This window comes from Macrosteles quadrilineatus, unplaced genomic scaffold, assembly GCF_028750875.1.
Source record: "Macrosteles quadrilineatus isolate MER2022 unplaced genomic scaffold, UCM_ALF_1.0 Scaffold_7__1_contigs__length_78375512, whole genome shotgun sequence".
Taxonomy (NCBI): Eukaryota; Metazoa; Arthropoda; class Insecta; order Hemiptera; family Cicadellidae; genus Macrosteles; species Macrosteles quadrilineatus.
Window position 1 is genome coordinate 61451557 of NW_026542600.1, and position 14509 is coordinate 61466065.

At 29.7% G+C, this 14509-nt stretch overlaps 1 protein-coding gene across 5 annotated transcripts in view; it reads right to left on the reverse strand.

Annotated features, from left to right (window-relative positions):
* LOC128997846 (glutamate-gated chloride channel-like) overlaps window positions 1-14509 on the reverse strand; it is a 323407-nt gene that overhangs the window by 39840 nt on the left and 269058 nt on the right. For all 5 annotated transcript variants that reach the window (XM_054423605.1, XM_054423606.1, XM_054423604.1 and 2 more), the window contains 2 exons: window positions 8277-8429; window positions 7244-7458 (listed from right to left, as the gene is read on the reverse strand). In XM_054423605.1, the coding sequence (XP_054279580.1) occupies window positions 7244-7458; window positions 8277-8429 (368 nt within the window). The remainder of the gene's footprint in view (window positions 1-7243; window positions 7459-8276; window positions 8430-14509) is intronic.

A 14509-nucleotide genomic window follows, 5' to 3' on the forward strand; every position in this document is an offset into this window, starting at 1 on the left:
AGGTTTAACAATTATTCAAGAACAATTTGTTCAATTAGACTCTTAGAAAAATAAAATAATTTAGTTGTACTTTGGATTTTAGTATTTAATAATGGTTTTTGTCAATATCTATAAATTACACCTAATACAAATGGAAATAATTTCTTTGAACTACAAGAATATAGAGCAGACGTTATTGATAATACCGGTGATATAGCCTACATTTATATGGATATAACTGTACATCTATCCAGTATCATGCTCATAATTTAGATACATTATTAAGAGGCAAATTAAAACTATTCATAAAAAAACTTAATTAAACACAAAAAAAATCACCAATAATGAAGTTAAGAAATTGTTTAAAATTAAGTGAGCTTAGATTAAGGTGATTGCGTTATAATATTGGAATTATAAATTTGTAAAAGAAATGTAGAACAGCATTACCACGACATATTTTCTGATCAATATAGGTTGAAATATTTTTTAGGGCCTAAAAAATGTGACGATCAGTTTATACAAAAGATTAGGGTAATTTCTTTTTCATTGGATGCCAAGCTTTGAATGGATTTTTCCATTGATGACTGTAAGGTCTGTAATGCTAACTCAGTTATGTTGAACCACACACTTATTTAGAACAGTCAACTGCCTAACAAAACAACTGACATTTATATTGATTGATAACAGCTAGAAATTACAAAACACTGTCTGAACAAAGTAGCTACTCTGGTCCTTCATTAGTTTTTGATTATTACAATTGCCATAACAAAAGATTAGCAAGTAAGAATCTTCTTGAAACTGGTCATTTCATACTGGTCAGGAGATAAAAAAGAAACGTAATGCATTTTGCATCAGCATGTAAAAAGTATTTTTAGATAAAATATCTGATAATCAAAGAATATTGAATTTAGAACCAAGATTAAGACACTAGCTTGGTTTAGAAGATTATTAATTAAAATAATTTAAAACGAAGACATTAATAAGCAAGAAAAACAATATAAAAACTTCCTAAGTTTTTATTTAAGAAAATAACATAAAATATTGGCAAAACAACAAAACCCTTTTACACTCATTAATCAACCAAAAATCAATCACAAACATAATACACAATATGTTTATGAACACGATTAGAAACACAAATATCATATGCTACAAGTATGCTATACATCTAGAGAGCGAGTGAAGAGATTGACGTGATTAATTTTGTTGAAGCATATGATTTGTCATTATTACTTTAAGGCTGGCTGTGAACTTGGGAATAAGTAATCACCAACACTCAATCACCATATAAGTGGAACATATGTGACATGCCAAGTACATACATACATAGAGTGCAAGTGGTCTGATAGTGGATAAAGGCATTCGTGTGAAACGTCCAGGAATCTGTTCAACAAAACCGATCACATATACTTTCACACCTCAGTTCGAAAAATGTGAAATGTTCTTCACAAAGCGTCATGGAGAAAAGTTTACACTTCAAGATAAACTAAAAGGACACTGCTGATACTCATTAGGAACTGGTTATCCAAATGTGTTTCTCTAGTGTATTTTCTTCCCTAAACAAATTGGTGCATCTCCAAAAACTTTATTATGGAAGGCAGGTTGGCTTCCATTTCCTCATGGGCGTAGCAGAAGATAATATAAATTTAATATTTTGAAAGATATTATTAAAGATTGATAAATATTTAACATTATTACTAAGCTTCAGATTGTCTGCAATGTTAATCTAACTAAATATTTAATTTTGTGTGAGTGAATGTCCATTCACTATACTGTTTATAATACACTGTAGTAACTATTACATTATTTATTTAATAATTTATTATTAATTTCATTATTATTAACTGTTAATTTTGACTTTTTTATGTAAATGGGAAAACAATTAAACATTCTTGCTTTGCAAGTGGTTTTAAAAATAAAACGGTATAAACATTTTGAAAGAGGGTCTTCACATTTTCATATGCGCTCATCTAATTTAATAGCTATTTTTATTTTTATAAATAAACTATCCCGCCTTGATCCTACTATTAATACAGGGGGAAAATATCCCATCACCAATCAAAGGTAAAAAAGTATTGCTGTAACTAATTATTGTTGTAATTTCCAAACATCTAGAATACAGTAGTTAAAGAAATATTTAGGCTCAGACTTGTTTTATAACCTGCATATTAGTGCTTTATAAATGTTGCTGATTATGACATTACTTGTGTATTATAGCATGTTTAATGATGTCTGATAAAATATGAACCTTGGAGCAATATGGTACAGCAATATGGTATATCCAATTGGCCATGAATTGTTGGAAACTAAAATCATATAAAAAGAAATGCTCTAAATTTTTGTCTACATAGTGAGGACTGCAAGTAAAAAGAGGAAAGAGAGGAAAATGGAATAAACTGGAAAACCTTAACCTAATCTTGTTAGTATTACGGTATATTTTTTATTCTAAAAATGGTTGTTACAAAAAGACTACACTTTATAACATTATTTATAAAGTTTGTTTTCCACATAAATATATTTCAAGTTTGGATATTTTGTTAAAAATATAACATAAGTTGAATATCATATTTTGAAATGTAATAGTTATATAACGTATAAAAATACTTCTGTTTACACCAGAAACACTCACACATGCAAGCACACTAACTGCCACAACCATACAGACGTAAGTATTTAAACCATGCCCACTTACCCGAGATATTGGAAAGTGTAAAAGTAGTTTTAAGGGATAAACTTTAATAGTAAGTCTTATTTCCAAAATATCGTGCAATTGTGAAAAATGTCTAAACTCCTGCTAAGAATAAAAATTAGATACAATTAATAGTTAACAGTTTGAATGTTATAAAAACAAATAAATACAAAATAACTTAAACAAAGGTGCCCAGCGGAATGGTAGATGTGAATTGATGTGTAAGGTTGTTTTAGATTGTTGTGACCTAATGCAGTGCTTAATTTCTAAACATGTTTATTAACTTTATCGACTATTGCTTTATAATGTAAAAGATGTACCATTAGAAAATATAGAAAAAGTGTAAACCATCTACAAAATAAATTTAGTTGTGACTACTCTCCTAAGCACCAAACTAACACCTCCCAACAAAAATATTTACTGGAAGAAATTGAACAACATCATCGGTTGTACAATTTGCTGAAAGTATGGTAAAAATGGTCTAATAAATTCATTATATTAAAATCCTCAAAGATTTTTATGAATTGAGATTTAAAGTATGATTATATCTTAATTTTTCGGTGTTCAAGTGAGCACTCTTTGATCAGTTATTTTAATTAGAAAAGTTATAAGACAAAGCTTTAAAAACTTAAACTTTAATTTGAATTTAAGATTTCATGAAATTCTACATAATGGATTGTTAATGTATAACTTATGTTCCTGAAGTATATTCAGCTTGTAATTAAAATTTTATTTGATTTTATCTATGATTAAAAATATTCTCATTTACTCACAAAATACAAGAGGTAGATTTAATTTTATAAAATAGTTATTAAATCAATCATGGCTAAAATCGTAGATTTCACTTGAATATTGCTGTGCTCAGAGCTATATTTGCTACCTGACATCTAACTCTGCTAACATACTCGTAACACCTGCCTCCGGCCGGCTTAAGATTGCTGTGGTATGCCTAGGTGTGAGCATGAGCATGATTAATTTGAGCATAGAATATTCATGTGTGCATGACTGATCTTTGTGCATAGTTGATGACAACCTTAGTATGATGAAAACCTTAGTATGAATCGTTAATAGCAATGACAATAGAGGAATTTTCATGCTGCATTTAGTAGCAATACATTAGCTCAAGTTCCAACATAGATTAGTCCTCAATATATCAGTAATTGTTAACTTCCAATTTTTTTTATAAAGAAGTATAACTTTAGTAAATCTTTAGTTAAAACTTTAGTTTAAATCTATAACTTTAACCTTAAATTTAGCCCTCCACACAAGCTAGCAAGGGGTGAGCTGATACAGTACAATGGTGAAGTGTACAGAAAAGAAATTGGGGGAAGGTACCAAGATCCGAACCCACAAAAAAACTGCCTTGGGCCCAAAGTTTATGGTGCTACCACTGAGCCACCGACTCACAAAAAACATTTTGTACTGGAAGCATCTTACTTGCTCTTGAAGGAATTTTAATTTGGAAAAACAAACTCATCACCTAGCAAAGGAGAAAACTTGACCAATATGGATGTGATAAGACTGATTTGGCAGTTTCAAATATGCCAAAACTAAGAGTGTTCAGTAAGTTAAAATTGAGTTGCAGCTTGTATTTCAGAACTTTCAAAATTAATGAGAAGAATAAATTACCATACAAACTACAGTAGAAGAATTTTACAAAGTTCAAAGATTTTGGACTGGCTTGGAGAGAGATAAATTAATCTTTAAATATTTCTATGAATACATTGTTTTCACTTAAATGGATAGTGTTAGAAGTATACTGACAGCACAGTTAGTTTATACAGTATCTTGTTAAAAATACTCATAATAATACTCATAATAATTTAACATTTATACATGATGTATTTATTTTAAATTTAATATATGCACACTTTCCTCTATAACATTATATTGAAACATGTCCCTTGAAAACGTTTAAGAACCTATATGAATGAAGAAATATCACTTTTGTAGTGCTTAAAGACCAAACAAAACAAATACCTCAAAACTTAAGTCTTTTAAAACAAATAAAATCGAGAACCTAATATAATTCATGATATAGATGACATTTGAAATAAAGTATTAAACTTACTAATTACATCCACAATAATATTATTCGTGGAACATTTTTTGAATGCTCAAACTTTCTGAAATCTTTTTGAAAATTGACATCACTTTTCATAGCATATACCTTCTGAAATTAAGCACTGAATTCAGTCTATAACAAAGAACAATTTGGATATATTTAAACATATTTTTAAATAAAAAATCCTTTCGCTCAAAGCCCTTCATAAACATAACGATAGGGCACCTCTGTAAATTTAAAATGCAATGCAAACTTGTTCATACATGCTCAGTACACAACACAAATCATTCAATATGAAATTTACGTAACAAATATATTTAAATATCTGAAAAAAAGATTTATACATTAACTACTGGCTTAAGGTAAATTTCTATGATGTTTTAAGCAGTACTAAGTGACTCGAAGATTTCTTCCATAATTGTTTAACATTTTAAGGGGGCTTTTAACGAACTAGTTCATCCCTCAATTGCAGCAAATATGATTCATTAGCCGCATATGTTGCAAAGGTTTTTCTGATTTTTGATGAGTTATCAAAACTATGGTACGTACCTAACCAGTTTTATATAACTGTGGATTGACAAAAAGTATGTGATGAGAGTTTGACAAAGTTCTGAGGAAAGAACAAATGACGTATTGAACAGACAACGATTGGTTTATTAGGCGAGAAAAACTATTATCAGTTTTTCAATCGAAAATGTATTCATTAACCTTTGTTTTAAGTCTAAGCTTAAAAATCCCATCAAATTAAAATGATGAAATGGATTACGCTAATAATGTGGTAGAAAATTAATCAAACAATTATCCATTGGTATAAATATTAAATATTTGTTTTTAATAAAGAACTTGAGTCTGTAGAATTCCATGAAAAAAGAAAAAGAACCTCCTTAAGAATAAAAAAAATTGATTGGAGAAAAATGTGGGTAGATTGATTGTTGGGGTGATTGGTGCTTGATAAAACATTCATAAAAATGTCCATAGTTTGGATAATTTAGGGGTAGTATTTAAACGAGCAGAATTGAAGTTATGAAATCAACTTATCATTCCCTTAACCAAAATATATTGTATTCTGATGCTGTAAAAGAATGCAAGAAATTGTTAAACTTTCTTTAGTGTAAACTTGTATATGAATGAACATGGAAATAAGTTACTGAAATGTGATACAAATTTAGTGAAATATGTGTTTTTAGCTTTACTAGATACCTTAACTACCACATTCTGGTTGGTTTTAATACCAAAATGGTATTATTTAAGCTGGAAGCAGTAAAAAGGCCTTGAAAACAGAGTAAATATACTAAATATTTACAGGCGATCAAGATTCAAAAAGTGGATTTAGCATTTTATAAGAATCAACTATAATACTTTTGCAAAGTATAAATCATACATAGCTGATTAGGGAATTTAGTAAACAACAAGCTACTAAAGTACAGAAGGAAAACCGATAGTCATATGGGCGGTTTGCCTATAAAGACACTTAAAACACTAATTAAAACTAAAACTAACTAATATGAAGGAGTCAGCATTAAGCAGTCGACAAAAATAATGATTAACACTTTGGGCAAAAGAACTAGAAGAAGTCGCAGAAGATAATGGACAATACAAACCAAATCAATCAATAAACGTGAAATACCACGCAACAATGTGAAATAATAAAACCATTACCTGAATTGTTCTTGATTTGGCCAATTTAGACATACAACTGTAAGAGGGATGCATGTGCTTGTTTTTGCAAGATTCCTCAATAGGGAATAATAAATTTATATCCATCATTACCATGAAAAATTTTATATAGCAATAAATATGAATATATTATTATATATATAATGATTGATTTAAGTTTTAAAACTGTCAAAAACCATTAAACCTTTCAATGAATACCCAAAATACTAACGAAACTGAGTCTTGATGAAAATAATTTTGACTAGGGGATTTTAACAGTATTACACATACATTTCTTGTAACTATGTAATGATGTAGTTTAGAGTAATGGTGTGTTCTCTTTCATGATTATTTGAAATGAAAGCCTAATCAACAGCTCTCACTTTTGTGATGACAAATGTAAGAAAATACTCTGATGGTAGTTAAAAATTGTTAAAGACCCACTAGTGTTGAATTTCGAGCAATTACATCAAAATAGCACTAATTATTAGTTAAGATATGTCTATATAGAGTTAGTTATTTAACAAAAGTACTTCCTACTATTTGTGTTATAATTGGTTATGTATTTCTACCTAACCACAGTGAACCACAATGTAAAAAACATCAATGCTGCATGAAATCTAATTTAACTCTATAAAAGCAAAAACTAATGAAATACAAAAAAATATACGTAGAATTTACAAAGGAGGATATTTAACTGTGAAAAGTACTCTTCAGTGGTCTTTAGGTAAGAAAAATGTAAATGAAATTAAAATACTCTAAAAATAATAAAATAATATCTTAAATTAAAAGTACTAACAAATTTGTAGAGGTAATGTAGAAAGAAATCTGCCAATAATTCAAGTTAAGCGTACCTGGGTAACAGGGTTTTCACCAGGCCTGTAGACGACGTTGTGGAGCGGGCGTTTGCGTCCAACGTAGTTAACACAGACAAACTCAAGCAAACTGGCGTAGATGAAGCACATACAAACGCCGTCCCATACATTCATGGCAGTCAGGTTGGATACCACAGGTAGAGTCGACCGGAAACCATTAGAGGTAGTGAAAAAGTTGAGCATTGTAGTTACACCTGAAACAAACGATTGCTTTAAACATTTAGTTCCTACGGCACACACGACTATGTTATATATATGAAACATAAAGTTCATCACTCTCAGAGGTAAGATTTAAACGTTGTTAAACCAATGGTACGTGGTCAGATGTGACGTCAATAGGTTTGACATTCGGAGCAATGACATTATTACGTGATGTTCGTAACTCAATTGAGAGATGGCCTTTGTGTCATCCTAAATACAGGGAATGGAACAGACGAAAGTGGAGCCTAATAGAAAACTAAGTTAACTTTGGTTTCTGACCATGTTTTTCAAAACTAAATTAACTTACATAATATTAAACTTGGCTTTAATTGCCTTTGTATGCTATTTCTAAATTTTTGTGTTGGTACCTTGGCGGAGTAATTCCTGCTCTGTTGCATTTTAATAATGGTAAAAGATGTTTTTGTAAAATAGCAAACAAGACACATACTCTTTTAGGAGCTACTTAGTAGAGTACAGCCCATTTCTGCCCTATACCCTCACCCATGGCATTAGGGCCATAAACATCAGACATCTGACAATAAATGTCTGCAGCTGGGTATGTTTTCTGTCCTGATATGTTTTTGCAGTCAAAAAAACATATCATTGACATTTTCTTGCATGCAATGGGATATTCAATAATTTAAAAAACTATAGACACATAGTTAAATGTACACGTCACCTCTAGAGCTGCACATGACACAGTTCTGTTCACAAATGATACCAGTAAGCGTGAGGAGCCTCATACATGCGAACTTAAAAGCTATACACACAAACCCTTACAACCACCTCGTATTTTTAACTCAGTACGTACCTATCATAACCCTCGCAGGTACCGCGTTCCATTCCAACCAGAACGTGATGAATGACGAAGTGACCAGGATTATTCCCGGTATGAACACTGTCGTGAAGTAGAAAGCTCTGTCCCTGGTGAAGATGAGGTCTACCTTGAGACAGCTGTAGTTGCCTGTGAGAGCAAAAACCATCAAGTATAGCAATTATTTGACACATTCTGAAAATGATGTTTTACATATCGAAGAAAATTAAATATATTTCGTTTAGTTAAAAATTCCTCCTCTCAGTGTAGTCAATTTTAAAAGCACAAAATGAATGAGTAACTAATTGTTTTAGATCCACCCACTCCTAATCTGTTTTAGTTAATATGTTGTTTTTTGGCATTTAGATCTAATATGTCAAATTAAAAATGTAGTACTGTTTCAAAACTATAGGTTTTTAAAAGCAATATTATAATTTTAAAACCTGTATCACGTATTATACAATTTACTATTTAACAATCTATAACGTATGCACGATGTTTGGTGCATTGTATAATGTTTTCAACAAGTTAGTAGTACTACCGACTACCTGCAATAGGGGAGTGAGTCTAGTTAATTTGTTGATTACATCTGTTCATCTGGCACCTTAAACAAAGCACGAGTCGCGTCATACTAGTACGAAAAACTGTCATTAGGAAAAATTTCAAGTCCCATAAATAAAAACCATTCGCAAAATTCAACCTTCGGTTCAACAACACCTAGCTTTAGGGATGTTTAAAGTGATTTTAATCACACATATAAGACAAAATGTGTTCTTAAGAAACATGCCACATAATTGTTAAACTTTACAGGAGCTACAAAGGTTACGCATTAACTATTTATTTAAAAAGGGCTCAATAAAAATAATGAGTTTAGTTAAATAAAAACTTATGTTACGTTCATCGAAAAAATATAATCATTAAAATAAATTTATCTGTAAAAGTTCTGGTTAGGCTTGGTAAAATTTAATGAAATGGTGACACATTAAATTTTAACATGGTCTCGTAAATATCCGAAATGTGTTTGGTCGTTTTTGGGAATCATGAGGTTACAGCAAGACTTTTAATAAAAATGTAAAATAAAATAGTTTTGTTTCAGAATAGCCTAAAATCAATTAATTTTAGTAATTGCTTATCTAAGAAGTATTTTCCTTGTTTAAAAAGTAATAATCAAATGTCATACTTTGTCAATGGATTATTATTAGCTTAGCTATTGTGTTGTAACAAATAAGTGCATAAAAAATATTGGACATAAAAAGATGGTTTGGAACTAATTGTTTAGTTTATTTGAGATTACCAAGACGCAGGAAATGTGTGAAAACTGTTAAAGGCAATGATTGCAGACTTGACTTTTTTAAACTAATGCTATTAAGAGAGACTTTTTATATACCTATATTTTTATATATATTGTTTTATATATTATATTTTTTAATTTTAATATATATATATATATTTTAATATATTATATTTAAATATATATATATTTTGATATATTATATACATATATATATATATATATATTTTATACCTCCCTACAAGTCTTCTATATCAAAAACGTTTAAGTAAACCTAATATATTACTAAATAAAACCAGATGAAACGGGCAATGAATGCTAATAACAATATTTTTTAACCATGCACGTAGTATTGATCAACTTTACAAATTACAGGTCGACTAATCAACGTATAGGCATGGTCACCATGTATAGAATTTAATTTTCCTTAAATAAATAATCTACAGTACACTAAGCAATATTATCAACGTAACAGAATTTCAAATGTTTGTGAGTTATTTTTTAGTACAGCTTTGCAAGAAATCCTCATTAATTGAAATAAATTGGGGCTTACATAAACTTTTCTTTAGGCTGAATAATTGAATGTACATATATAACAATGTCAATTCTGACCCTGCTAAGTCTTATAGTGGAAGAGGGAATAGAATACTTTTTATTGCGATCACGGGCTTCCATATTCGTAGATTGCCTACACATAATATTAGAGACAACTTTTTAATAAGATGATTTACATCAAATAATATTGAATTATTTTTTTTTTAGTTTCCAGTAAATATGTATTACACTCATATAGTATGAATGTCACACATCAAAGTTATATTTATCATGAGGTTATTATTTTTCCTAGGAAAGTTCAAATGATCAAAAAACTTTCTTCTGGGAAAACAACTTTTGTGAAACAAAACAACAATTTTGTTGTGGGAAAACTTTCTTTTGTGTTAGTACAAAATTTATTGCATACATAATATTAAATACGAGCGACAAAATAATTATCTGGCTAGACCTAGGGGTTGCGGCATTATCACTTAGATAAAATCCGTTGGTAATTTGGTGGGATTTGACCCCGAGACCTCAGGAACCGAAGTCCTGCACTCTAAACACTAGACCAGCTCACTTCTGCTTTTAAAGTATTAGTCGGAAATGATATTGTAACCATAAAGGTTATTTATTGTAGGCTATAGTACTATTTTAGGTTCATGTATATTGAATGTGAGTGCAATATTAGTTGTACATGCTTATCGTCAGATCACAATAACATAGTCTAATTTTTTTTAAATCAAACATATTGAACTTTTATTGCATAAACACACATATTTACTGTTCTTTTATGCAATACAATTACATTTTAAAACTTGTAACATTTAATTAAGCTTATTTATTTGTTCTATTATGACTTAAAATCTTTTCCAACTGTCTTGGTATTTATTTTTTATATACAGCTTTGCAACTAGACTTAAATGAACATGAAACTAAACATTTTGCACTGTTTAGTTTGGAATCCATGTTTGCTTGTTTCAGTTTGGAAATTTAAAAAAAAATATAGTATAACAACGGTAATTGGGGTAACAATAAGTATATATATCTATATATGATAAAAAGTACAATATGTTTTCAAATGTGATGCTATGATAAAACAAATGTGAAATGGTTTGAAATAGTTGAAGCTCTTTATGTAAATGATCGGCAAATTTAAGAGTTATGTCAGATTGTAATTTTTTCTCTGTTACTTTTTACACGGTAAATAACCGTTATAGGGTTAAGTAAAGTAATTAAATAACCTTCCGTTTTACACAGAGATGAATTATTTTATGAATATTGACGAAATTGTAAATAATCTTAATACACATTTATTAATAAATAAATTAATAACTTAACTTTCACTTTCATAATAGAAAACTATAATAAAGACTACATATTACAATATAACATCATTCAAGGCAATTAAATCTTAAAGCTACTTTATAAACTGTCTACTTTCAAGAACTAATTATCGTTTAAAATGCACACTCTAGAGCTAGCGTACAACAAACTATGCAGGACTTAAAGTCAAACAATATGCAACATGCATTCATGCAATAAAAAAAAAAACGTTATTCATACATATACCTGATTGTAGCTTCAGCGATATACCTCTAGCGAGCTGTTTGGATTCTTACGAAATCATTTGACGTTTGCCTTATGTTATTTTTGGGCAGAGGTTAAATAAAGCATTTGAAAATTTTAGCTAAAAAGGAATCTTTACTAGAATAATTCTTCAGATGGTTACTGTTATTCTATAGCGGCATAGTTTGAGATATTTAATTCTAAACACACCTCATTATATTAAGCAATAAAATGTGCATAATCAAAACTATGGCACATTCATAACAAATTGATTGATTGTGTTTCTATCCTTAAATTTATTGTTCTTGTTCACATGGCTTTAGGCCTGTACAAGGAACTTATCAAACAGAGAAAGTTATGATTAAAGCTGAACCACTTAATTGATGCTGGGATGAGAATGGAAAACGTAAGCCAGTTTCCTAATGTAATGTATTATGAAATACATAATAAAACTCAGGCAATTACGTAAATATATTTCATGCTTTATTCAATGGTTTTATGCACTTTGGAGTGGATAATTAGTATAGTGCTGCTGTTGTAGTGTTTGCATTTACACTTCCAGCTATCTAGATCAATATACAATTCAATATACTTCGTAATAGTGTACATAGAAGTAAAAACACATAGTTGAATTTGCAACAAATACTATTGGATCTATATTTTTATTTTCATATGTATGTTTGTTATAATTAATATATTATTATAATAATATAATAATAACCAACAAAGGAATAGTTGGTTGACCGACTATCCCGAGATTCGTAGATTTAAGCGAAATTCAGGTAAGAAACCCTACGGTTATTACACATTACCAGTAAAAATCTCTATGCATAAAAAATATCTACGTTTCACGAGTCTTGGTAGTCCAAAGATGTTAAGATGTAACCTGGAGAATGCTCTATGTTATGCAATTTAAAACGTTATACACCAAGGAAACCCACTGTATAGCAAGAAAATTATTTTTAAGACTCGACTGATACTAATACTACATATCGAGATTTTTACTGATATATTTTCAAGACTAAACCCATTTTTACTGAAAATATCGTATTTGGTTAGAAAAAATGTCATCTATTATTACCGAGGTAATGTGTATAAGCAATAGCAAGTAGGGCTTCTAAACTGAATTTCGCTTGAATCAAAGGTTCTTGGACTGGCCGGATAACCAATTATTACTTTGTGAATTATTATCATATTATTTTTTTTTTTCTTTTTTTTTTACATGCTCATTATGAGCTTCATTTTTAAAACTTTACATGCAAAATACAAATGTGGTTCGATGATGCAGTCCACCTTAAATCCTTGGTTGACAAGCTAATCACTTTCACTTCTTAACTATTCAAAAAACTTAAAACTACCTAACTAATGGCAACCTAACAATAAAATTTGAACGCATGGCCCAGGCTTGCTGCACTTTGGAACGCCACTCCACATTTAACTAATAGATTTATCAAAAATGTTTACAATGTTGGAAATTAAATTTCCCTAACTAAAACTCATCATATTATATTAATATTATATTATTATACTAATTATTCCTTGCATAATACAAGACGAGCAAGGTTAATATTTTGTTTTAACGAATAATAGTGTTGTTGCTTCGCATTTAATTAAATATGGTACATCTAGCTTTGCAACCGTAATCATATATTTATTTATTTTGTAGGATGGTAGTTTGCCTCATAAATTTTTATTTTTTTTATTTATAAATAAATTTTCTAAACGAACTTTACTTTTACAGTTCTGTTGAGGACCATCTTCATATTTCGCAATTTGTATTTTAAATACACATACCGTAGCAAACTTGCGGACTAAACGAACTTCCATTTACCTAGTTAGATATTCGCTAAATTATTCTCTAAAAATATCAGATTTATTTTAGATTCAAATGCTGCTACTAAGAAAGACATATAGTATGTTCTTTATTGAAATCTTAATAGCTGACAATTTCCCCGTATTTATTAGGCGTACAACAACACTTCAATGCAATAAATTATTTGGTTTTTTAAGCTATACAAAGACATTTGCAGAAAAATTGCAAAATTTTAACAATTTATACACCATAAAAATCCTTTCCCATAGTCCGATCATGTTGGTTCACGATTTAGTTCAAATAATCGTAAGTAAACACTTTTGTACCAACCATCTATACTTGAGTCACCGTGCTAACGGACACACTCACATAATATAAATGGATTTGACCGGATGGTGTTTGGTGTTTTTTGCCTATAAGGACATAAAAAACAAAAAAATAAATCGGCCCTGGGTCTAGGTCTTACCATGCGACCTAGGTTAATAGCTTATTACCTACATGGGAAAATTGATAAAACCCTTTTAATAATGTAATATTAATGAAACACGGGGGATTAATATGGACAAGCATTACAATTATTACAAAAGAGTAAGAGTTAGTCTAGTATTATTGATACTTAGCACATCTACATTAACACACGTTGGGCAGAAGTAATTAGTGAAATATCTATTAGAGGCAATACAAGAAAAGAGTTGAAATCAACGGCATGCTTATTTTGCGGTCTTGTTCCTACAGCTATACAAATTTACATAGGTTCACCTAAGTAAAGTTAGGAAGTTGTTGTTATTCACTGACTTTCCATAAAATATGTTTAACTAAAGGTATTTTATAAGATTACAACGGGGGTTCTCAAAGAATGGAAGTTTATGAAACATATCAACATTTTTGATGCTAAATCTACATTCAAGGCAATGTATTTGTAATACTAATACACTTTTATTGCTCAGGGCACGGAGGTGCGATTTGTGGGCTAAATGTCTTGACACAAGGACATTTGGGGTTGGATCAATACTACTTTAACGG